The sequence below is a fragment of the Hetaerina americana genome, unplaced genomic scaffold, assembly GCF_022747635.1.
Source record: "Hetaerina americana unplaced genomic scaffold, ioHetAmer1.1.p SCAF_2, whole genome shotgun sequence".
NCBI lineage: Eukaryota > Metazoa > Arthropoda > Insecta > Odonata > Calopterygidae > Hetaerina > Hetaerina americana.
Genome location: NW_027286763.1, coordinates 59,393,573 through 59,418,074, shown reverse-complemented (window position 1 = coordinate 59,418,074; position 24,502 = coordinate 59,393,573). Strand labels below are relative to the sequence as shown.

Here is a 24,502-nt window from a genome sequence, read left to right as displayed (position 1 = left end):
TCCAAAGTCTCCTTTCACCTCCTCGGTTGGCTCTCTTCCCCCGTCCTACCCCACACCCCTCACTATGCCCCCCGCAGCCCCACTGAGTACTTGACGGCCCCGCGATCGCGTTATTATTGTTTGGGATCGAGCCATCATGCTCTGAGCGAGCTCTCCGACGTTTCCTTTTAACGCTTCAGCGACTTGTCTCCCTCCGGTGGCCCGTCAGTCGAGTGGGAGTCTACATAAGCTGAGACTCAAATGTGGTTGATTTTTCGAGTTACTTTAGGGTTTATGAATGATATTAAATGGTCGGTGGAGGCGTGGAGGTGAATTCATGGAATGATTGATCGTTGTTGACTATTAGGACTTGCTTCTTTCTTCTCGAGTCTCAGGATACTTATCGGATCGCGGAATCTGCTATTCCCAATTCCTTGATCGTTCATGGCAGAAATAAATTGATGGATCCACTTAATCCGCTTAGTAATTGATGAATCCAATGGACTTCACTTAATTGTGATTTAAATGGGCACGGTGGATAGGTCCTAATAATCCACAAGTCGTCGTAATAGCCTGGATTCGATAATTATTTCTATGATTTTATTTGCACCATATTGCTCCGAAATTCATTAAAAGAGTATCTTTTCACACCTTCAGTATATTTTCTTCCTTAGAGGTGGAAAGAGTAAATGGTGACTCATTTCAATTAGACTTCCATGTGAGGTTCTACTACACTGTTGCATGCAAATTCCAGGCGGTTGGCAATAAAATATTTGATTGGTCCTTGCTCACTTGTTAACGCACACGTTCTATTAATTGTCAGGAATACCGATGAACCATGACATATACCTCCTCATGCTTACGAAACCTTACCGCTCACGATAATTAGTCGATTCACACGAAGTTTGTATCCTTGCCCATTCACAAACTTGGAATCGGAATCTTGGCCGGCTTTCATAATAAAGACTATGGAAGTGTGTCTTCGTCTCCCTGCCCATTAAATTTTCATTATGGGTGTGGTGACTTTTTTACATTCATCGTTTAAAGTGTATTTGCCCTTTCCAGGGTTTTATAATATAATTAAGGCACTATTATGGTGTGAAATATCAATAATTTAAGGAATACCATCCGAAAAAAATTAGGACATTGAATGTCTCAATTCGTTTCTCAGCAAATGAAAGATTGCTCTTCTCGTGATCTGGGAGACTGGTTATAAGATATGTTTTATTGTATAGATTATTGGGCACACCGGGTACTCGCTTCTCAAAGCTATAAGTCAACTTACTAGCCATTTGGAAACATTAATAAATGTGATATGAAGCATTCTAAACCTTGAACTTTCTGGAAATTAGAGGCAAAAATGTTCGTATATTGATAAACTAAAAGGAATAAAATATACTTATAAACTATTTATATAAGCTAGACCCTTCAGAATGCCATCCTTAATGTGCCACTAATCCTGTTGGTCTCGAGTCAAGCGGTAATGCTCTGAAGGGAATAAGTACACTCTCTTTGGGTTTCAGTTAAATTCCTTTTCCACCTAGGCCCCCATGTCGTTCGCGGAGGGTAAAAAATGGTTCACTTGTTTTAAGTGTATCCGAGGTTGTGAGTGATAACTAGTGCTTAGAGTTTAGAAATCAGTGAAGATTAGACAATTTTCACTTTCTTCACATGCCTATCAATACCGGATAGGTTCATCGGTGCCAAATAGTGTGATTACGGCTGTGTGAAATACCAAGATAGTCGCCAAGGCGCATATCCAAATCAAAAGAAGTAAATAGTTAGTAACTGATGTTTGTGTGTTTGCAAATGGTGGCGGTGTAGCATAGTGAGTCCTAGAGCGTTGAGCTACCGACAGGATGGCCCGGCATTAAATCCAGCTGACGCCTCATAGCACCCCTTGCCTTCATCCAAACTGTTACATTTTTAGGTAATGGATCTTCCTGGAAAACTAAGGCAGCGCCCTGCGTTTAAGTCACACGCTGTTGAGTTGTTTTGCAATTAGAGTTCCACCTTCAACCATTAACAAATTGACATGAAATATTTTACTTTGTGATTCCACACACTTTTGTGTGTGGAATTACAGAGTCAATTATTTAATTTCAATATATTATGCAAATTCCATTTAAGTTACACCGGGGACAACAAATTTCAACCATTAACTTTCGGGTTAATTACCTAGGTTTGATTCGTGTTTTGCCATGCCGAATCTAATTCGTCACTGGTCATCTGTTAAAACTGGTTTTCTCTTTTCGTTCATCACGACATGGCTTTCTCGGTTGTATATTGCAAAATTGATCGTGTGGCGATCTAGTAAAGCATTTGTGCGGGCTCATTTCCGGTTTTGCACAAATATGTCAAAAGCCGTCCGAATTGTGAGCATGTCCCGCCGCCTGAATCCACCCTCCGAATGCATCTCGGCACCCCCGAATTTCCGCCCGTCTTCCCGCTTTGCCCAAGCCACCGCACGGCGCGCGAAAGGGAGGGGAGTGGGTGCGGGGCGTGGAGAGAAGCGATGAACTGGAGGAAGAGGGTCCCGCGCGTTCGATTAGGGTGGGGTTGGGTGGTCGAGGCGGGCCGACCCGAGGAAAGAATCGATTACAGTCACATCACCCGAATAGATTCACTTAAAGTACATTATCCCCGAATGTCCACCCATTGACGGCGGGCAAAATCGATCGAAATCGTTTTATGCTATCCCGATCGAAATTCAACGAATGGGCGTCGAGAGTCAAAATAGTGACAGGATAATCATCCCAGGAACCCTAATCGAACCGTGAAGTATCCGGATTACATCGAGACCCCCGGTTTCCCAATGGTACAAGTCGCTTTAGAAGTCCTCCGAAAACCGTCTAGAATGCATTGTAAAACACTGCAGGGCAATGCAGGCAAGTTAGAAGTGCAGGGTCATTTATGACCGTCAGCAAGCTCAGCTGACTGTTTTAATTGCAAGGACTCGTAATTATTTCTTGTAGCTATGAGAAACATACCCCAGGGTGTATTGGATCGCGAATATCGGTTGCAGCTAATCGGGAACCGCATCGAAACGGTCGATTTTCGAGTAATTCGATTCGGAGCCATCCACCCTTACCGTCCTCCCGCGTGCGAGTGGGGGGGAGGACGCGGGTCTAGGCGTCAGTTGCATTGCTCCATTTTCCCTCAGGAGCCGTCGCAGACGTAAGTTCGACGACCTAACTCCCACGACCTAACTCCTATCCCAACCCTCTCCTCCCGCCCGCCGTATTCCGGAGAACCTTCTTTCCGTCCCGCCCTCCCCCTCGCCGAGCTTCCTCATCCCATCTCAAGGGTCGCTTCGCGTGACTCGTTCCACCCTCCCCCCCCCCCGGTTTCCTCCCGGGATGAAGTTGTGCGGGAATCGAAGGGGGGAAGAGTTGTGAGGTAGGAATTTTGGTAGGATTATGGGAGGGGCAGGGGATTGCGGGTCGGGAGGGTAGCCGCGGTAGTTAGGGCGGAATGGGGAATGGATAAGATGTTCGCGGTATCTCGGGAAGTCGTCTGCCGTATGGACAATGGGTGCAGTTTCAGAGTAGAGCGCCGGAGGGCGGCCGGACCATCGTGAGTCATCCGTGGGGGGCCGTGCCCTTCTCTCCCACCGCCTTGTCTTCTCCTATCTACCCTGGGCAGTGATGCCGTGTCTCTCCCGATCATGGAAGTAATCCTTCCGCGATCACGAGCCCGGGGGAAGCAGTGTGATATTCAATTGGATATGCAGCACGATGGCATACCCGCTCTCAAGGCTACATCCACAGCATATTGCCTGATTCTCTCGTGGAATGGCATTAGCTTCCGAAAAGTCTTTAAGGAAAAGCCCGACTAGGCTGTGGCTTTATTTTAAGTGTTTCTCCGTGCCAACGATTCGGTTATGTTCTATACTACGACATTTTCTCCGGTTTCTGTTATTGTCGAATTATTAAAATTTATAATTTGTACTAGTATATAAAAACGTTTCCGAATTTCCCATCAGGTGTCCAAGTTATCGCTTTTAATGGTGAACATATCGAATAGCATCCGAATACGTTAATATAAATTGACCTGTTTCATCGGCAAAATTCACGTGATAGAAAATCCAATATCTTAATGAATTTACAGATGGAGATCCAATGTCGCATGCTTGAATGCGAATCTTGCTTGTAATTGGTTCATTTAATTTATTCCTACGATTATCAAAATACGAGTAAAAATACGTGCGATGAAAAAAAAGTTTCCGAGTCGATTATCATAGCTATATAAGTTGCAGCAGGGTAAAATTATCTTGTTAAGTTTTGGTCGTATATCCCCTCTTTCTATGCTTTTCAACCAAGTAGAGAAGGTATTACGATGACAAGTAGTAATGAGTGTCTAAATCTCATAAAAATTTGGAATCACAAATATTAGTTTTAGTATGTAAATAATGCCAAACCGCCGTAAACAATTGGCCACGCGCGAGTGAAACTCGCGTATTGAGGGTAGAGTATTAGTTTCTTTTCTAGTATCGCTTAGGGCTTCTCAGTGTGTTCTGGTGAAGTTGAGTTCTTACCTCTGGTGCTAAGGCGTCACCCCCGATGTAAACCGGGACCGAGCAGTGGGCCACTACGCCCCCAATAGCGAAATCCCGTCATTTTTTTTGTCCATGCATTGTGCGGAGATGCAGGTGTCTGGATTTCTTGTATTTTGATATTGCTGTATTTTAGCGGAATTATCGGAGTTTGTGTCCTCATACCACTTAATTGAAGTCCGCGCGAGTCGGAAAGCCACATTGGTACTGCTCCACAAGCCACGGGTGGAGCGTGGACAATGAAGCACGGGATAGTGAGTTTGGGAAAATAAAGCGATATGGTTGCATTCACCCCTGCAGGAAATGGAACTCGGGGCTGCCGGGGCCAAGAAATTTGGTATTCTTGTGAAGGATGTACGAGATGTGTTTACATTCTCGAATAATCAGATTTCTCTATCCCTTGGAATGACCTATGAATTGCTGTATCCTTAGAAAACTTGTCCTAGTCCTTGAATGAAAAAGAAATACTTTGTCAATAGAGCAAATGCAAATCTGAGCAAATTGGTCTTTGCATAATTTAAGTGTGGCGCACGTCGGCTCGGTATTATTTTTTCAAAGGACATCCCTTTCCCAAAACTCCGGCAGCTTGAATCTTAAAAGAGTTTATCATTCCATTTCTAGGAGAAACCATTCGATCCACGGGATGTGGAGAATCGTTGAGACGCTATGGGATGAGGCGGGGAAGCGAGAGGGTAAGCGAATGGAGCGGGGGTGGGGGTGGTGGTTAGTGGGAGAGGTGGCTGCGAGGGGGGATGATCTGTTTGCTTCTTGCTTGATCCTTCTCAGTGTCTTTTTATCGCACTTGGGAGAACAAATATTTGTATAATTTTTATCTCTCGTGTTTGCGATGGTCTTTTCCTACTACTGAGTTTACAATTAGGATATCAAGAGGAGCGCATGATGTGATGGCTGTAAATATGTGCACAACCACTTGTCTCTTCGCGATTGGAGTTAGATGAGATAGTAGCTCCTTCCGAGGTTTAATTGTGCGGATGGCAGTCAATCTCCGAGCCCTTTACGTGCGCGTTGCAGGTAAATAGAAGAGGGAGCTTCTTTCCGATGGCATCGGTGGTGTATTCTTTTGTTACTTCAACCCCCCTCCCCCTGCCGAAGAATGGCACGACTCACGGCCCGAAGAGGAAGTGCATCTGAGAAATAATCATTTATTCAGAATTATGACGTGCCTTGCGTGTCTTTTTGCGCTTAGCAGCAGTTTTCTTCGGGCGGAGAAGTATCGTGGAAAGAGACCATCTGTGACGAAGGTGATTACAAAGTGATTTGTTAGAGCGCTCCGTCGTAAATGATTTTTGTTTTGAACCACCGCGGAAGTTTTTTTAAGGTTCTAGTTAGAAATTTGCCTTATTTTTTTTCGTTTTCAGTCTCATTTGCCTAATTTTTATAATTATTATTTCTTATTGTAGTTATGTTTTCCAGAGGGTGGTTCACGTACTACTGTTGGTACAAGTTATGTCGTCGTCGATGCACGGACGAGCGTATTCCATTGAATGATCGTCAATTTCATTTCAACCAAATAAATAAATGTATTTAAGTAAACCATAAAACCATAAACGCAGTAATCAACCCGAAGGTCAGTTTGGTAGTTGGTAGTGGAGTTCACCCAGTACTAAGCCCTATACGGCGTGTGAAATTCACAAATCAGAGTAAGGGGGCTAGTTCCTTTCCCTGTGTCGGTTATGATTTCTCCAGGAAGACCTGGTAACCGAAAAATCACAAAGCTTGGGTGGAGATGCAGGTGCCCAGATTGGCTTGCCCGGCAATCGAACCCGGGCCCTCCGTCAGTAGTCCAACTCTCTACCCCGTGGACTATCGCGGCCTACATGTTTAAGTAAACCTTGGTGTATTTAAAAGTTACTGAAATGGGGCTATATTATTCTTTCCATTGTTTTATTATTGAAACTTGTTGCCGGTTAACTGTTTTGTAACGCCTTATTTTTTCACTCGTATGTGGATATTTTTCGTCGCAATACACTTAAGCAAGGCATGATAAAAATCGTGGAGCGAATAAAGGTTGGGAAAGGAACCCATCATCATTGAAATCTTACAGATTACTCTCATATTCCTGTATTTAGCTATAAGCCTCTAATTGGCTTCCCTTGCTTTCGAGAATTAGTGATGGCAAGCGTCCAGTGGCGGAGGCTTTTTATGTTATCTTATCTTATCACTCTTCGTCCTTTACCCTGTAATGATTTTAGGGATTGAAGTCGATACTGTCTTGTAACAGCTGTTGGAAGGTTAACTGTTCCGCAGATGAGTATTGTGGAACCAAATGGAATTATTTGGTTACGTATTATATTTTCTTCCCTCTGACTCAGTATGCACAACAAGCCGTACTAAATGGCGCTTGTTCTTGTCTTAAATTATTCCTCCAATTGCCGCTATCGTAAATGAGCGATGACTCAAGTCTAGAAAACTCCATTGAAAACTCCAAAATACTCAAGTTGATTGTGCGATCAGTTGCACCTATCGAAAGTCGGTTGATTAGTTTAATGGACATTTTAATCGGCTCGGTAAAGGTCGAGTATTCAAAAAGCCTATGCCAAAAGCAATGCCATTCGCGTATTTCTGATAGTTCAGACTATTGGTGTCGTGTAAACTCGTGTGTCGGTGTCCTGGAAAACCCTAATTCTACTATAGCCTACCCAAAACTTAACTTTCACTCTTCGACAGGGTTTCAATTTCTGAAGCGTTAAAGATAATTGTGCGACTTTTTTAACCTTCTTTTTGGTTTTTTCTGTGATTAATATTTTTCCACCGGAGGAAAATAATTGGGTTAACTTTCATGGAATTTATTCCAAATTAGGTAGCAATGCCTTTTCTCCTTCCTGCAAATTTAGTCTTTTATGTATCTCTATTAAATTGATTGGGAGAAATGCATTTACGAACCGGTTTTATACAAATTATCACCACTACCATTCTTTTTCATTGATTCCCACCTGTAGCGCACGTGAAGTTCGACTTAATTCAGTGTCATCCGGATCGTATCACAGGCTTGTGGAATCGTACTTGCTAACTACTGTTGTGTCGACCTATCAGTCATTTTGCCTCTTGCCATTGCCCCTGCAATTAGTTTCATCAATATTTCTTGTGGCATTTTTATTTCCCCTTGCTGAATTTTTAATTTAAACCTCATCGGTCATATTATCTTTTCGTGTTATCAATTCTGAACAAAATGAGGAAGTTTCACTTTAAAGAATAATCCGTCTGCTTTCTGTGATGACTATCATTTAGGCACTTGTTGGAATTGTGTATTGCAAATGGAGGCACGTAAATATGAATTGGTCCGAACAATGGGAAGCACTCTAAGAAAAATATGTCTTTTCCCCATAGCATCAAATTACTTTCAAATACAGTTGCATTGTTAAAGCGTTAGAGTTAATAATCATTTAATAAACAAACAATTTGAAGTGGGTTTAATTCATTGTGCTAATATTAAGTGACAGTTTTTCAGAATGGTGTGACTGTTGTCATATCTTATTCTGTTGGTCTTTCTGTGGCAATGAGTTAAGTGTGCATTAGCATGAAAGTCATTTGCAGTTTAGCAGATAAGCATTTGGGGTTTCTCGCATTTCTGTTCCTTTTGTGGCGTCCAATTTCCCAATGTACACATGAGATGAGATCCTATTATCGAGATGACAGTTACCATGTTTTTTACCTCGTGAATGGGATTCTTCTCGCTCAACTGCAATACATTTTATTTTTGAAGTCAATCCTTTTTTTTTGCTTTTCCTTCACGTTATTCAAGTAATGTAAATATGAGCATGGACTATTATTTTTGGATTTATCTTCAGTTAATTTTTTATTATGCTTTTTTTGATTTTGTAGGTATTTTCATATGCTGTATAACTTGGATAATTGCTGCAAGTGGTAATATTTTTGTTTGATGATTTTTTTCATTGTAGTTCTGCCTATTTTTTATGCAATGAGTCGGTATTATAAAATGCCTTTTTTTTAGTGTCTACCATGTGGCATTAACCAGCATTTGCTGTAATGAGACCTTTGAGTGAATGAATACACTACCTCACCGAAGATTAACTCACTCTGACCTCTGCATGTATTTACTAGATAAATTATGCCTACTAACTATTTGCAATTAATGATGATGTTGCGTCTAGAATCATGTACATGTCAAAGTAGTTCGTGACACATTTTTCTGTCGGAATATTGTGTCTCGTCTATTGCCTCAGAGTGCTGTACCGCCGGATATCTACTCTGTTTTCACCTGTGTAATTTGTTTGTCGAATTCAATTCATCTGCTGTGTTTGTTACCACTCAAACATCACACCGCAAGTACTCATTCACTTAGATTAGAGTTGCTGAAAATAATTGTCACGTATTCAAATGTAAGGGTAAATTTTCTTTTGAAGTTGAACTTAAATCGCACTGGTACTTTGAAAACTTAAATCACTTAAATGTATTATTATTAATCAATAAATACTGAGGAGAGGAAAGTAGTCTGGGGTTTTCAAAAATTAATCCAAATGCGAGCCCTTTAGTGTGGATAAGGATTAATCGATGTCCCTCGGAAATGATTCACAAAATATCGTAGTATTTCACTTTATACCAAAATTTTTAACTAAACTTGTCATCTAGAAGTTTGAAATACTTTTAATTCTTTGTGGATGCGTTTGTTCTCTCTTGGCGTCATCTAATGCAGTTATTGAAAAAGAACTTTTTGAAACACATTGAGTATCATTTCGTTTTATTTTAAAGGTATTATTTTGATCTGGCGTCTTATATTTTGGCGGAAAAACCCTCCGACGTGAAATAGACCACTCTTATCGTTTCGCAAGCATTTATTTCCTCGCTGAATCTTTTTCTATGCTTGGCGCAAGATGGAAGAGCGTATATTTTGGAGGCAATATTTTCCACCAACCGTTCAAGAGATGAACTGTTACGTAGCGAGTTCAAGAAGTCACTAGGTTTGCGGGCGAACTGATGGTCGCGTAATGCGGGCATGTCGCAGTTAGTCCATTTCGAGTGCAATGCAGTAATTTTGCCGTCGGCCGCTCACTCCTTGTGCGCGCGGAGAACTCGTAAATAAGCACGAATCGAACATTATAAAATCGAGCCCGCAATGTCGTCCTTGTTCAGTGGGAGTGCTTATCACAACGCGCATCGAGCGCCTTGGTGCCTAGCACGGACTAACATATCAATAGCCAAATCGACCCTTTCTCCGAAAATAAAATATTCATTCGGTCCCCTCCTCTCCCCCGATTCACCCTGTACTTGCCAGTCGGGCTGGGGGGGGGGGGAGGAGTGAGCAGTGCTCTGGGGGTCATACCGGGAGACCGACCGTTTTATACCCAACGTTTAATGCATCGCAACAAATTCAACCGCCCGACTCCCTGCCGAATTCCCGAGGTCACCGTCGCTCGCTTTTCTCCCTCTCCGCGTTTAACTGACCCGAGCCGTGTCGTTCTTGTATCGCGCGATTTTTCCCCACACGTCCGTATCTCTGGGGGAAGGGAGGGAGGGACAGACCTCTCCCGCCACCCCCCTCTCCCTAATCCTCACACGCGTGCTGTTATCGGCGTACTATAGCTGTACGGTTGCCCTTCACCGCCGCGTTGGATTTCGGAATCGGTGTCAGGGCCGCGGCGAAACCCTCCCCTCTCCACCCCCCGTTCCACCCGCCGCTCCACCCCCCGCTCCACCCCACCCTCCCCTTTACGAGCACACTCCTCCCCTCGTCCTGACTCCCCTGCTTCCCCTCCCTCTCCTCTCCCCCAGAGCCTCCTTCACTCCGCTCATCACTCTTCCCCAGTCCCTTCCTTCGCCGTCCCACGCGCAGCTGCAGCAGGCGCCTAGGCCAACCTTGAGGCCGTCGATAGGAGTGGGATGAACTCTCCTTCCCATCCGTGCGCGAACCCTCGAAACCCTCCCCCCCTCCCTCCCTCCTCAACACTCTTCCTCTCACTCATCCTCTGTCCCCTCCCTTGCTCTCTCCTCCTCCTCCCCTACAAGCGCCTCTCACGCCGTCCCTTCACAGTTCACTCTCCCTCTTTTCCCCTCCCCGTGCCTTTGCCCTTCACTCTCACACCCTGCCCCACCTTCCCTTTAATCCCTTTCTCTGCCTGGAACTTTTTTTCACTGCACTACTCATAAAATAAGCGGAAGTCCTTTCCATTCCGCCCCGTTTCTCCCTTCCCTTCTTCCCATCGGTCGGAATAGTACAATCTTTGATTGAAAATCGTAATAACCACATTCTATTTAATCCTCACGGCCTGGGCGATGTCTTTATTTTCGTAACCGGAGCCTTAAAATGAGTTTCAAAGATGAAATGATTCAATGGGATGAGAGAACACGTAATATGAATGATACTTCACGTAGAATTTCCTCAACATGGATTAATTTGGAAGATATAGGAAGAGAGATGGTTGTATATTCGCACTCACCAAGTGTAGACCAATATGAGTGCACAAATGGGAGATAAATTGAATGTTTTTAGATACTAAACACCAAAATTAATTCATAGGGCCTCTTAACAACAGCTTATGCACTAACAGATATAGTATTAGTGTGATAATTTTGTGTAGTCGAAAACTCAGCTGAGAAAGGAGGCCAATTGGTTCCAAAGGTACAGTATAAAGAAATACATGGAGTACATTCCACCTTTTCCATATCCTGTATCCTTGTGGTAACTTCTCTTCCTAAGGTATTGCGGTTCAAGGATTTTTGGAGCAAGGGTATAAGAGAAAGTATTCTCTCACATCTATCCCATTCTTTTTCCCTTGTAGAACTTCTTGCTGTTGTTGGTGTTTTCATATTTTTCAAACTGTCACCCACTGTCAATCCACTACATTATGGTTTAATTTACATTATTTTATGCTATGCTAAAAAATAACTCTTCATTGATACCAGTGGCCGTGACTGTTAAATAATTATTTTGTGATGCACCAACCATTTAATATCATCTCCCATAAATTAACTGGATCAACCTCTTTCAATTGAAACAATCAACAGCTCATCTTAATTGAAATGGTTTATGCCATTACCCATTGATTTGAAACAAGTGGTTTCATTTTAAATAGATATGATAGTTCAATAAATCAAGGGATAGTGTGATCATATATGAAGGATTTTAGACTATAAATCACAACTCCATCTTGGTAAAAGATACATAAGATGTTTTTTATTCAGATGATGTTTACACTTTGAAGATAAATCTTCACACATTCCTTGTTAACCTGTAATGTAGATATGTGGAAATTTGTCAGAAAATGTGAAGTAAGCTTATTAAACAGCTTTATGAGGTCTTAATTTACTTTAAATGTTGGTTCATGCCACTTAACACACATATGAAAGAGATTAATTGATGTTTGTGCTACCACTTGTACAATTATTTTAGTATCATTGCATTTTGAGAAATTAATTTGGAAATTGACCTTAAAAGAATGTTGGAAGGCTTATTTTGTAAAAGAATTATTACTAGACACATTCTCATTAGTAGTTGTATGTGTTCATAACTATTACAGATACAGAATAATCCAGGATCGTAATTTGAAATTTTGTCAGTTGAATTGAAATTTGAATAATTTCATTAAAAAATTGAAGGATATATTTAAATAATTAATAAACCAAGTTGGTAATCAATGAAGTTCATTTAAAGCATAGAAGGATGTGAGGTGAATTGCCTTACACATCAATGCGATCATGGATTGTTCTGTAGTATTTTTGCGCTTGATCTAATGACTTCATTGTGATATTAATTCCTTGATATTTTAGGAGAACAACGTGATAACGGCTTCCCCTCGGCTCTCTAGCAAGGTGTCGCTGCGCAACAACACAGTAGAAAATGGAGGCCTTGTGGGGTTACGCAACCTTGGAAACACGGTAAATATGTCTCTCCTATCATTTTCTGTCTTAATGCCCATTTTATTCACTAAGACTTATGCCATTAGCTTTGTGCCTCTGGGAGATGATGTTTGTTATTAAATTTCTAACAATATAATTATATATTTCAGTGCTTCATGAACTCTGTTCTCCAATGCCTCAGCAATACAAGACCATTACTGGAGTACATTCTTGGTGACAATTATTCTTCTGACATAAATACTACTAACTCTTCAATGAAGGGAGCTCTTATTAAAGGTAAGTTATTAGAAAGAAATTGGATTGCATTATTTGGACTAAATGAAAGAAATTATTTTTTAAGTATAAGTTTTTATTACCTGAAAACACCACTTAATATGAATTCCAGGTAAGACTGCATCAACAACAGTAATAGCACATTTTTACTCTACTTATATTTCCCCTTTTTTATTTTTAGTTGAACTGTAATCCCTCTGAGACAAGTTCATTGCTATATGTGAAATTTAAAAACATGAACTTGATCAAAAAATTTTATTTTTTTGCACACAGTATTTTAATCCTTCAGTAAATTAGCAGAAATACTCCTAATTTCATGGGCAATATGATATCATCCTTCATGAACTAAATTAAACTAAATAAAATATCTACTCGTCATGCTGTGAGAAAAATAAAGCACCAAAAGTAACTGTCTAACACTTCATATGATGGAAATAACTCTAAAAAATAACACGTTAATTTAATATTTTCCCAAAATATTTGCTGTAGGCCTTGATTTCAACAGATCTCTGCCTTAAAACCTTGAAAATGGCATTTATCTGTTGAAGTGATAGCAGATAGCAGGTATAATGTCTGGTAAAATACTGAGCCATTGATTCATTCAACAGGTTCAACGTGTTCAGATGAATACATCAATATTATTGAAGTGTTTCAGAGAATATATGAAAGTTGAAGTTAATTTACATCATATGTACATGGGAAGGTTTTATTGTTGTTCTAGTTATACATTATGGATTAGATGTATGCATTTAAAATTGTCTGAAATAAATCCTATGAACAGAGGAAATTTATCAATTATGGAAAATTTCCAGCCAATAGGTTCTAATTTCAATGCATTTAAACTTGGGTTTGAAGGAAGCCTCCTAATGTGAAGATGTAATGATGTTTTGAAAAAATATTAGTTGAGTCTTCTGAAGAATTTGGCCATTAAGGGAGCTTCATTTTCCACTAAGCACCTAACTTGATATATTTATTCCCAGCAAAACTTGACACTTGCCCCTATCTACTTGTACACTGATACTTACATGGAAAATAAAGTGTATTCGGTCCCTCTTTCAGCACTCATGTATGGTCCCTGAGTTGAAAAAGTCCAGTTCTTAGTACATGGGAGGGCCCAGAAGTACCTGGCCTAACCTTGAGATGGCGATAGTTGTTTAACAAGTATCTCTGTATTAGAAAGTATGCAATCTATAAAATGTTTCAAGTTTGAAGACACTACCTTGCTTAGTATTTGTTTGGCATCAATAGTGAACGTTTTCAGTGAATTTGTGAAAAAGGAGAACATTGGTCATGGATATGTGATACAATATTTATATTTGAAAGGCCTCAGCCCAACCAGTATGAAAGCTGAACTGGATTCTACTCTGGGTGAGTCTGCCCTTTTTACAACAGTGAAATTTTGGACATGAGAAAGCTGTGTGCAAGATGGGTGCCGCATTTGCTCACACTCGAGCAAAACCAGTGTCGTGTGTTTAGCCAAGTTTCACGGCAACAAAGGAGAATTTTTGCGCTGTTTCATATGCATGGATGAAACATGGGTCCATTACTTCACCCCCGAGACAAAAGAACAATCAAAACAATGGATTCAAAAGGGAGAACTGGCTCCAAAGAAGGTGAAGACCGTTTCATCTGTAGGCAAGGTCATGGCATGTTTTTTGGGATGTGTGTGTGATAATTTTCATTGACTATCTTGAAAAAGGAAAAAGTATCAATGGCGAGTATTAGGCGAACTTATTGCAACATTTGAGCGAAGAAATCAAGCAAAAGTGGCCGCATTTGGCTAAGGAGAAAGTGTTGTTTCATTAAGACAATGCAGCAGCTGACAAATCCGTTGTTGCAGTGGCCGAAATGTATGACTTAAAGTTTGAATTGCCCTCTCATGCACCCTATTCGCTAGAATTAGCCCCCTCAGATTATTTTCCATTCGCAAACTTGAAAAAATGGCTTGGTGGTCATAGATTTTCCAACCGTGAAGAAGTGATGTTAGCAGCTGATGGCTATTTTGAGGAGCAAGACAGTTCTTATTATAAAAAGGGTATTGAACTGATTGAACATCGCTGGGAAAAGTGTCTGAAGCTGAAAGGAGATTATGTTGAAAAATGAATACATTTTTTATCCAAAATTTTTGTGTTTTCTTTGTTGGGTTGGGTACTTCTGGGATTACGCTCGTAGCTAATTCATGGATTGTGTTAATGTTCATTCACAGTTTAAAATATTGTCATAACAGTATTCACTAGTGGGAAAAATGCCCTTTTTCAAGAATTTTATTATGATTTAAACCGACATGGATGCCTACATGGGTGACAGAGAAAAAGAAAAACATGTAAAACTTACAATTTAGACATGTTGACAATCATTTGCTAAGTAAGAAGTTCACTGGTAAAAATTATATTGATATTTATATAATATTCACCTCTAGATGCATTTTGTACATCGATGTAGTTGTGCAAGATATTTAGAATGGAGTATAATCTTTGAGAGAACTATTTTTCCTCATTCGATTGCAGTACTGGATTGATAATGAAAAACTCATGGAAAAAAAATTGGCACGTGCAAATATTGTACTTACTCATTTGAGCTCTGTAAAAGTTACATTAATGTTACACTTCGAAGAATGGCAATGGGTAATATGCCAAAGATAAATTATCATTTGTAATAATCCATACATTGAGCCCCGTGTGATTGTTCTTTTAAACATGGGCACTCTTTAAATAATACTTGACATTTAAATGTAATGTAAAAAGGAAATGAAAGAATGTTGTTTAGTTCTGTGCAAATAGCATTCCTTAATCATGACTCAGGGTTTAGGAACATGCATGATATTTTCAGGTGCCCGCGCACTTTAAGATTGCCCAGCTGGTTTTCTAGGAAGTTCAGATCCTTTCATCTGTACACTTGTAATCCATTTCCTAATGGTTTTAGCATCAGGAACCCTGTCATGATGAGTCAAACCAGACCACCCACGAAAAGCCCTCTCCATCGCCACCACACTATCATTATTTTTACTGAACGTTTCTATGAAGAAGCCTCAATGCTTACCCGACCACTGCATTGTAACTACTAAAAATAGTGTTTTTTCTCCCAGCTAACGCTACCACTCCCTCTCCACTAGTTCACCTGCATGCTCTTCAGTGATTTTTTAAAACTAGGCAGTCCATTCTGCCCCTATGTGTATTTCATAAATTTGATCTGCATTACCTTCATTTTGTTTAGGTAGTTGTAATCCTTAGCTTTAATTCCACTGACTCAATTTTTCTCTCCACAGCCTTCTCGACAGTCATTCAAGAACTTTGGGGCTACCCTGAAGGCAGTAGCAGTCTGAGTCCTGCAGTTAATACTACTGCACTAAAAGCACAACTTCAAAGATTTGCGCCACGCTTCACTGGATATTCACAGCAGGATGCCCAGGAATTTTTACGATACCTCCTTGAGGGCTTGCATGAAGATGTCAACCGTGTTGTTACAAAGCCATCCTCTCGCCCAATTCTCCCAGATGTTGATCCTTCATTGAGGTAAATAAAAAAAATATACCCCACTGTATGAAAATAATTAAATGAAGTATTCATTTTCTCAAATTGGGGTACTTTGGTAACAGAGCCTAACGGAGAACCTGTGGTAATTCATGCATATTTGCCTGAAAAATAGAAAATAACTTCATAGCATTTTCAAAGAAACTTCAATGAATAAAATTAGAGAATCATTTAGATTTAAATTACCATCATTCAGTAAAGTGAAAGTGGCCCCACATTTACACAGTTGAGTATTGCATTATACATGTATGAGCAGAAGACTTACACCCGAATTATTTTGATTGGTATTCAAATGACAAATATTTGAATAATTCTGCTTCTCAGTTTAATATTGTGCTAACTGAACAAAATATTTGTATATGAGACAATCATATTGTCGAATGTAAGTGCTAGAATGCTACTTGAAGAAATTAGGATGTTACTTAGAACTAGTGATATTAGTGGACATTTAGATATTATTATTCAAGAAATTTCATGCTTTGGGGGAAATAGAAAAGAAATTCAAGCCAGTCATTTGGATTAAATGATCGAAATAAAGTTTAAAATGTTTTTATTATTGTTTTAAAATATGTATTAACTTGAAGTAAATTGTTAAAAGCATATTTATAATTTTATATAATATTATATAATATTTTCTTTAAATAGCTTATTCTTTCATTGAGGTTCAATTATTTTTCCAGATTAATTTATATTGTATTATTTTTTCAGTGATAACCAGAAAGCAATGGAGGCCTGGAAGAGGTATTTGAGAATGGATAACAGCAAAATAGTGGACATATTTGTTGGACAGTTAAAGTCAACTCTTCGGTGCACTGTGTGTGGCCATTGTTCAGTAACATTTGATCCATTTTGGGACTTGTCCCTTCCTATTCCACCTCGAACAGGTCAGGTTCGATTGCAGCAGTGTTTTGACCTCTTTACAAAGGAAGAAGTGCTGGATGGTGAGGAAAAACCAGTAAGTTGGAACCAGGGTTTATTTTCATGTACCAATAGTTAAAATTACTTACTGATAGTTCATATTGTGTATTAATACTAGCTTTTTTACTGAAACTAACTGACATGAACATATGTGAGTTCAGGAATATATAGTTCTTATTTGTTACCATAGAGAATGGTGATAGAAGGCTAGCACCCTTACCAAAAAACATAATATATTTGGAAGCAGTCAGTGATATGGCAGCCAAGTATTGTCTCAGTTATATACAAAATTACACAGCCCATATGACTCTCGTCTTTGCCAAATCTCATAATTCTTGGTTTGATATTTTATGATGATGATGATGACAAATTTTATCATTAACATCAGAGGCATGTGGTCAGTTTACTCATGCCTGTGCAGTCATATATTACCTATCTCATGAGCTACACACAATAAGAATGTTTAAAATTAGTGAATCCGATGGTAGAACCACTTCCATATGTTTCGTTATTTCAGTAAACCACTTTCTGATCCTATTAGACCAAGTAAACATAATGGAAGGATTGATGTAATAATTTTTGAAGAGGGCCATTGTAGTGTGTGATTTTTCTGGAGCTGGGTAAAAAAATAGGCAATAGGCTTTGGATACAGCCTGTACCTTGACACATGAATTGAAAACAGGCCAATTTGAAATTTGTGAAATTTCGCATGAAAAGAAATTAAGAGACAACCAATGAGGTGAAATTATTATCGTGGTATGGGAGTATTCAAAAGCAAGTAAATATTGCAAATTAATGAGAGTTACTCTTGAGTTTGAAGTTAATTAATGATTTGAATCATTGGTATCAAAATGGTTCCTAGGGTGTAAAACGAAGCATGCATTGCCAAATCATCCAATCAAACAAGGTCCTCAGGAATTAACCTTCATTACCTTATCTTGAACTGCAATTAACTTTGAATATGTCCAAATTCACCCTTTGGGTGACTATATGTCCGCATTTAAATGAGGAGGTCATTGTAAAGGGTGTCTGAATTCTTTAGGCATTCGTTTTTCACCTACTTAAGACACTTTTGATTTATTTGATGCCATAGTTTTTACATTATCAATTGAAAATCCATGCATATAAATGTATTGCATACAAGATGATGTGTAACCTTAGGTTGTCACAAAAATGGTCATTAGACAAATAATGCAGTGAGGTACAATATTGAATACAGCAGATAAAAGAAATCAAAATAGGAATCATTTTATTAGTATCATCAGAGAAGGGTGCAGTGAATGAATCTGTAGATTTGCAATCTGGCAATTCTCAGTGCAAATAATTCCTGCTTCACTTGGAAAAAGTGAACACTGATGTAAGGAGACAAAATGTGGAATGCAACATATGACTTCTGTAAGAGAATATCACAATATGTTTCTATAGCTGCATTCAGTCCATGTAATGGCTTTCACCCCTTCAGATCCCTGCAAATATACAATCTCCATGTGTTCATGAGCAATTTAGGTGATTTAACAAACATGCCTGATTGATTCTTGATGTGCTTATTGTTCTGTGCTAGCATCAGTTATATACCTTTCTATAGTTCTCTGTATTTTTCTACATATATAAATGATATAGTATTTTTGAGAGGCAACTTATATCTTTGGCTTTTGAAATGAAATTGGGATTAAAGACATTTATTGATTGATAACATGTGAAATTCAAATTTTCTAATATTGATAAATTTAATGTGTCTTTCAGACTTGCTCGAAATGCCAAGTGAGGCGAAAGTGCACCAAGAGCTTCTCCATTCAAAAGTTTCCAAGAATCTTAGTACTTCATCTCAAGAGGTTCTCACCCATGGAAAGGTTTCGTGGGAAATTGAACTGTAATGTTGATTTTCCTTTATCTGGACTTGACCTTTCTGCATATGCAGCATCTAGAGGTCAGGGCTGTGTATACAATGCTTATGGTGTAGCTAATCACTCTGGAACCACATACTCTGGCCATTATACAGCTTACTGCAAGCATCCTTACAATGGGGACTGGCATGAATATAATGACTCCAGGTAAGATTGTATTTTTTCTCAACTTCATAGGACTGGTAGCTTTTCATGCCAAAATGAAAATGGTTGTATGCTGATAAAAACCTCTGGTTTATCAAGACTCTTCTGTACTGCAAAGAGGGTATTAGTACAGACATGCAGTAATTATAAAGGAAATAATATTTCTGGCCTTTTCTGAAACCTCATTCTTCTTTCATGCCATACCATATTATACATTTTATCAACTTCCCCAAATAATCTATTGTGTCACTTTGATCTCCATTACTGCTGTTCCAATTTGAATCAGTTTCACCTACCATTGTGCAATAACCCTGCTATGAAGTAAATTATTGGCTTCCATCATGCTAATCATGCAAAATTCATTGTCTATCCATGTGACATCTGACTTCCTTTGCCATCACCCTTCCTCATATGGCTTTGAGTTACTTTTTGACTCCCCACCTCTTTACTATAATTTTATTAATCTACAGTCTCTTGAAAAGGTATTTCAATATTGGTAATTCACATTAAAAATGAAAAAAATCACCCATTTCATACTTATTTACAATCTTAATCGTGCATGTGCTACATTTGGTCATCTGCATATTTTAGTGTTTTCCCTTGCTGTGAAAGTGGAAACCCTCACATAAAAATTTATAGAGAATAAATTTGTCCCATCTTTATTCATATATGGAATGGGTTCACCTTTGATTTTTGTATTGACCAGAGGACCTGGGTTTGTTTCCCAAAAATGTCTCTCTGCGCACCCAAAGTTTCACCTGAACTGTGTGAATTTATGGGTACCAGAACTTCCTGGAAAACTATAGGTGGTAAAGGGAAAGGTTCTGACTCCCCTACTCTGATGTATGATTGACTATTAAACTAATTTCATATGCTATTGGGCTTAGTATTGGGTGAACTGTACCATCGCTTATCAAACCGACTTCGGGGTTTGTAGCTGTATTTTTGTGTTCTAAGGAGCAGAATTCTCTGAATAAAATTGGACTCACTGTTGTGATAAATTATTTATAGTTGAATGAATAATATAAAAAAATTAAGTGTAAAAAATGTACTCTTCATTTTTTTGTCCTATGTTATGCACATACACATACCTGTAAGTGTTCCAGCATTATAATTGTAAGGGTTTATGAATAACCAGATTTTTTTGCAAATTCCCCCAAAAATTTTGGTTACATTCAGAATGTGACAAATACTGATATAGTGGCAGATCAGAGGAAGGTGCTTGATGAAATTTTGAGAATTAAGGGTATGTGGGTGGAGGAAATACTGAGGAGTTGTGGGATGTTAAAGGCTGTAATAAAAGGGTAGTGCTCGGTAAGTGGGGAAAACAAGGAAGAGAAAAGGCTTTTTGGATGGCAAGAAAGCAGGTTGAAGGTGTAAATAACTGAAGGATGAAAAATTCTAGAGTGAGCAATTGGAAGTTCATGTAGTATGTAATAGTTGTAGTAACTATCCAAAATGTGCGTTTAGTCGACGTACATTATTACTGTTGATGATAATCAGAATGTGAAATTTGAATCTCATGAACAGCTATATTGTGTACAGCTAGCTTTTCACCTGCATATCTGCTTAATTATATTGAGAGTAAATTATGATGTACATAGTAATAGAGAGTAATGGTGAGTCTTTCTCATATGTTCCTCATATTTTCCTTCTTAGGACTGTTTTCAGATTGGGACTAAATTCTAATTATCCCCTAAAAAATTCTTCCTTTAACTCTCCCTCCTCATTAATCATATAACTTGGTTTAATTTAGTTCTTAAACCCAAGAATAACTCTACAATGATATTATGCATAAAATTTATCCCATACGATTTCTTAAATAATTACTCACTTCTTCAATGGCACTATCTAGTATTCCTTGAACTCTTCTATTGTCATCCATGTAAATTTCCGGTCAAAATCTTATCTTAAGTGCTCAAACGAAGTACCATTGCTCTAAATATTTTATGCATGTTGTCACCACTTTCCTGAATCTTTTTGATTTCATTAAAAAAATGTACTGTCTGTTGCAGTAGAAATTGTCCCTCATTTTTCCTTATTTCTGACTTTTTCGTTTAACATATTCACCTCCTCATTTAGTTTATTCATTACCTTTCAACCCTCACTACATATATTCATACTATCAATTATTTACTCTTATTCTTCCATTTCCTCCGCCCATCCATCTTCATGATCATTTGATCTTTAGTTCATGGTTTCTCAAATCTTTTTTAATATTCTTTTCTTATTGTTTTGTTTGTTCAAATGTAATCTTTTTCTTATTGCCCCTCTACCTCTGTCTGAACTTCCCATCATCCCCTTACTCTCACTTAAATTGTCAGATTCATGATATTTATTTTTTAAATTCTGATTAAACATTAAATTCCACTTTAACACAATCGTTGTTATTTCTAATTTTATAAATTTAAGAGCCAGTTAATGGTCTCTAAAAGTGATAAGAAAGTGCAAATTTGATTTGACGTTGAAACCATTTTAGCTGTGGAAATTGATTCAGTTCCAAATATACTATATGTCTAACCATAAGATTATCTATATGTTACATGCATATATACTTGTGTCATTTTTATCATATGTAATTTTTCAGTTATTTTATGCTATCAATATTCAGTTTACTCATGTTTTTGTCAGCAAAATGAGGAAATGTTCTCGTTACCGTGCATAATGCACACCTTACTGTTTACCTTCTTACTTGATCTTTCTGGCACTCATTTTACTAATGCAGGTATTTTTTCATAATGGGTATCACAAAGATTTATTTACTCTCCATTTTTGTTACAATTTTTCCTTTTCAATTAGCATTGTCTTTTTCTCTTTAGTTTAACGTCTAAGGAAGAGTCCTATTTATAAGCTCCTGGTATGATGGTCAGGAATGTTAGTGAAGTGAAAGGAGGACCTTGAAAATGAAATCTTTAACCTTGGCTAACTTCACATTCCCTTTATTTCCAGGGTCTCCACAGTGTCTCCCCGGAATGTGGTGACCAGTGAGGCATATGTTCTTTTCTACGAGCTGGTGGGGCATAGTTCTCACTTGTAGCCCTCCCCCAGCCCCTCTCCTCGGCCCCCTCGTAACCCACCTCGTTCATCTACCGCTTCCATGGCCCTTGTACCAGCAGCACCCTCTCATCCTTCACCCTCACCTGCGGCTCGTTGGCTTTCCCTAATCTTCCGGAAAGGTTTTTTCTGCTTCTGGATATGATAAACCCAAGGGAAAGTGTTGGAGATTGGCCTAATGTGGAATGCCAGAACACTCACAGTTTTTCCACACTGCAATTTATTTTATTTAATCTGGCAATCCAGTCACCAAACTCCCTTCCTCTATGATTCACCAAAGTATACCTGAGTTTTGCATTAACTGGGCAGGTGGGTTATGCCTGGGAAAATATACTTAAGCCGCAGAGGGGTAGGGAGTCTGGCTAAAGGCCTGAATTTATAAATATATAAATATATTGTGTATATATAATTATATACATGTATAGAAATTATATACATTAAACAAACTCAACTTGTCACTTGGCCGGTGATGACACTCAGCGTCCGGAAAAGAAGCTTTAAGGAAGCAATATAATGTGTGAGTGAATGTGTGAAGCTCCAGTCATGATATCCACCATGGCCTTAAGCCACTCTAGCAAATATGGTGCCAAGGCTAAGAAATGGTGTGATGTAGAAAGTTTAGTGTGCATGTGTGTGTGTGAATGATTGATCTTGTGTGCCTGACAAGGAACCCAAGCATGCCTGTAAAATTCATTATTTTTCTGTGCTAGCTACTGTGTAGCTTAAGACAAAAAGAAAATGTCTAATCAGTCATGCTTGAGAAGTGTGAGAATAAACCCCACCTTAATTAAGAGCCAATTCCTCTGGAAACCATTTTGGAAGACTTGGTATTAGAAATTACGAGGAAAAATGTTGGGAAAAAATTGGATACAGTTATAAAGGATTGTGCCTGTGTGGTCTTTGTAATGTTGATGGTTATTCTTGGAAGTCTAGATCAGTTTAATTCATGTCAAAGAACAAACTCAAGTTACATTGTCTTGGGTAACATGTTTATAATGTCTGAAATATTGTGTAATGTTCTATTGTTTACGGATATCCTTCTAGATTTTGCACCTCAAAATTCCAGTTATAATCAGCGGACCTAGTCCATGGTGCATTTCCCTTTTTCTTCTGGTCATATTAATTCAAGGTGAAAATGTAGAGTGCTTGATTGTGAAGATATAAAGTTTTTAATATTATTCATTGTGCATTATGTATACATTGCTGGTTACGTTTTAAATATTTGAAATGTTTATTTATTGAAAAATTTAGGAACTGATGATATTATTATTGCACTCAGTTTTCTTTTGATGTGTTATATGTTTAACCCATAAATCAACAGGTGGCTTTTCTGAGCTTATATTTTGAACATATAGTTAAATCTCTAAAGCTATAAATTATGTCATCCATGGATTTTTATTTTGTTGATATTTTTATGATGTTGATGATGACAGGGAAGCATCTGAATGGTTATGGTTGTTGTGATTGTGATAAAAATTTGTTGTATGTAAAGTGCACTCTTTTTAAGTTATGCCCTGAATTGTTTTCAAGTGATGCATGTAGTTCTTAAATAAATATTTATCTGAATGATGGGAAAAAAAATCATGTGCCAGTAAGCCTGAGCCATTTGGTGCATTGTTTGGCTATTTTATCATGTTTTCTGCTTTGTAAAGAGGCTGGGCTGGTTTGATTTACAAAAGTGTCTTGGTGCTGTGACATGGCTAGGAGTGGATTTAACAGTGAAACCCCAAATGCAATCAAAATAGTGACTTGTGTTAGTTACATAGAGCCTTGAGATTGAAAAGAGCCCACTAGTGTTTCAAATGGGATGTTTGAAGATTTCATAGCAGCTCCTTTATAGCTGTTGCTTGTTGTGAACTTACATGGCAAACATAACATATTTTATCTTAGAGAATTGAAAATTGTGACCAAAGCACCCTCACCACACCCACTTCACAACACCTTTCCCCTCTTACACTCAAAATAAATTAATATTATTAAAATATAATGGCTTTGAATGTTTCCCTCTGCTATTTCATTGGATTAGGGTTGTGTGTGCAAGGGTGATGAATTATTGTGAGAAGTATTTCTTTAAATAATTTTCGATTGGCAATGACAGTTGCCCGTGAAACCACAGTTAAACAAAGTTCTCTCTTCATAATGCACATAATATAATTATCAAGCAATGGTTTTAAGTGCTAATAAAGATTTAATTAATGTTCTCTTGACCAAATATGTGAAGAAGGAAGCTGGAAATTGCATCAGGCAGGTCTGATGTCATGCCATGGAAGTTATTTTAGAGAAGATAAAAACAAATGCTCTTGTTAAGA

The 24,502-nt window shown here is 38.5% G+C and overlaps 1 protein-coding gene across 4 annotated transcripts in view; it reads left to right on the top strand.

Moving 5' to 3' along the window:
* The window catches only part of LOC139687478 (ubiquitin carboxyl-terminal hydrolase 2-like), a 121,197-nt gene extending 97,017 nt beyond the window's left edge, over positions 1–24,180 (top strand). For all 4 annotated transcript variants that reach the window (XM_071584656.1, XM_071584658.1, XM_071584654.1 and 1 more), the window contains exons 3-8: positions 12,281–12,388; positions 12,520–12,646; positions 15,909–16,155; positions 16,882–17,128; positions 18,835–19,142; positions 22,089–24,180. In XM_071584656.1, coding sequence (XP_071440757.1) covers positions 12,281–12,388; positions 12,520–12,646; positions 15,909–16,155; positions 16,882–17,128; positions 18,835–19,142; positions 22,089–22,176 — 1,125 coding nt within the window. In that variant the 3' untranslated portion in view covers positions 22,177–24,180. The remainder of the gene's footprint in view (positions 1–12,280; positions 12,389–12,519; positions 12,647–15,908; positions 16,156–16,881; positions 17,129–18,834; positions 19,143–22,088) is intronic.
* Positions 24,181–24,502: the final 322 nt, after the last annotated feature.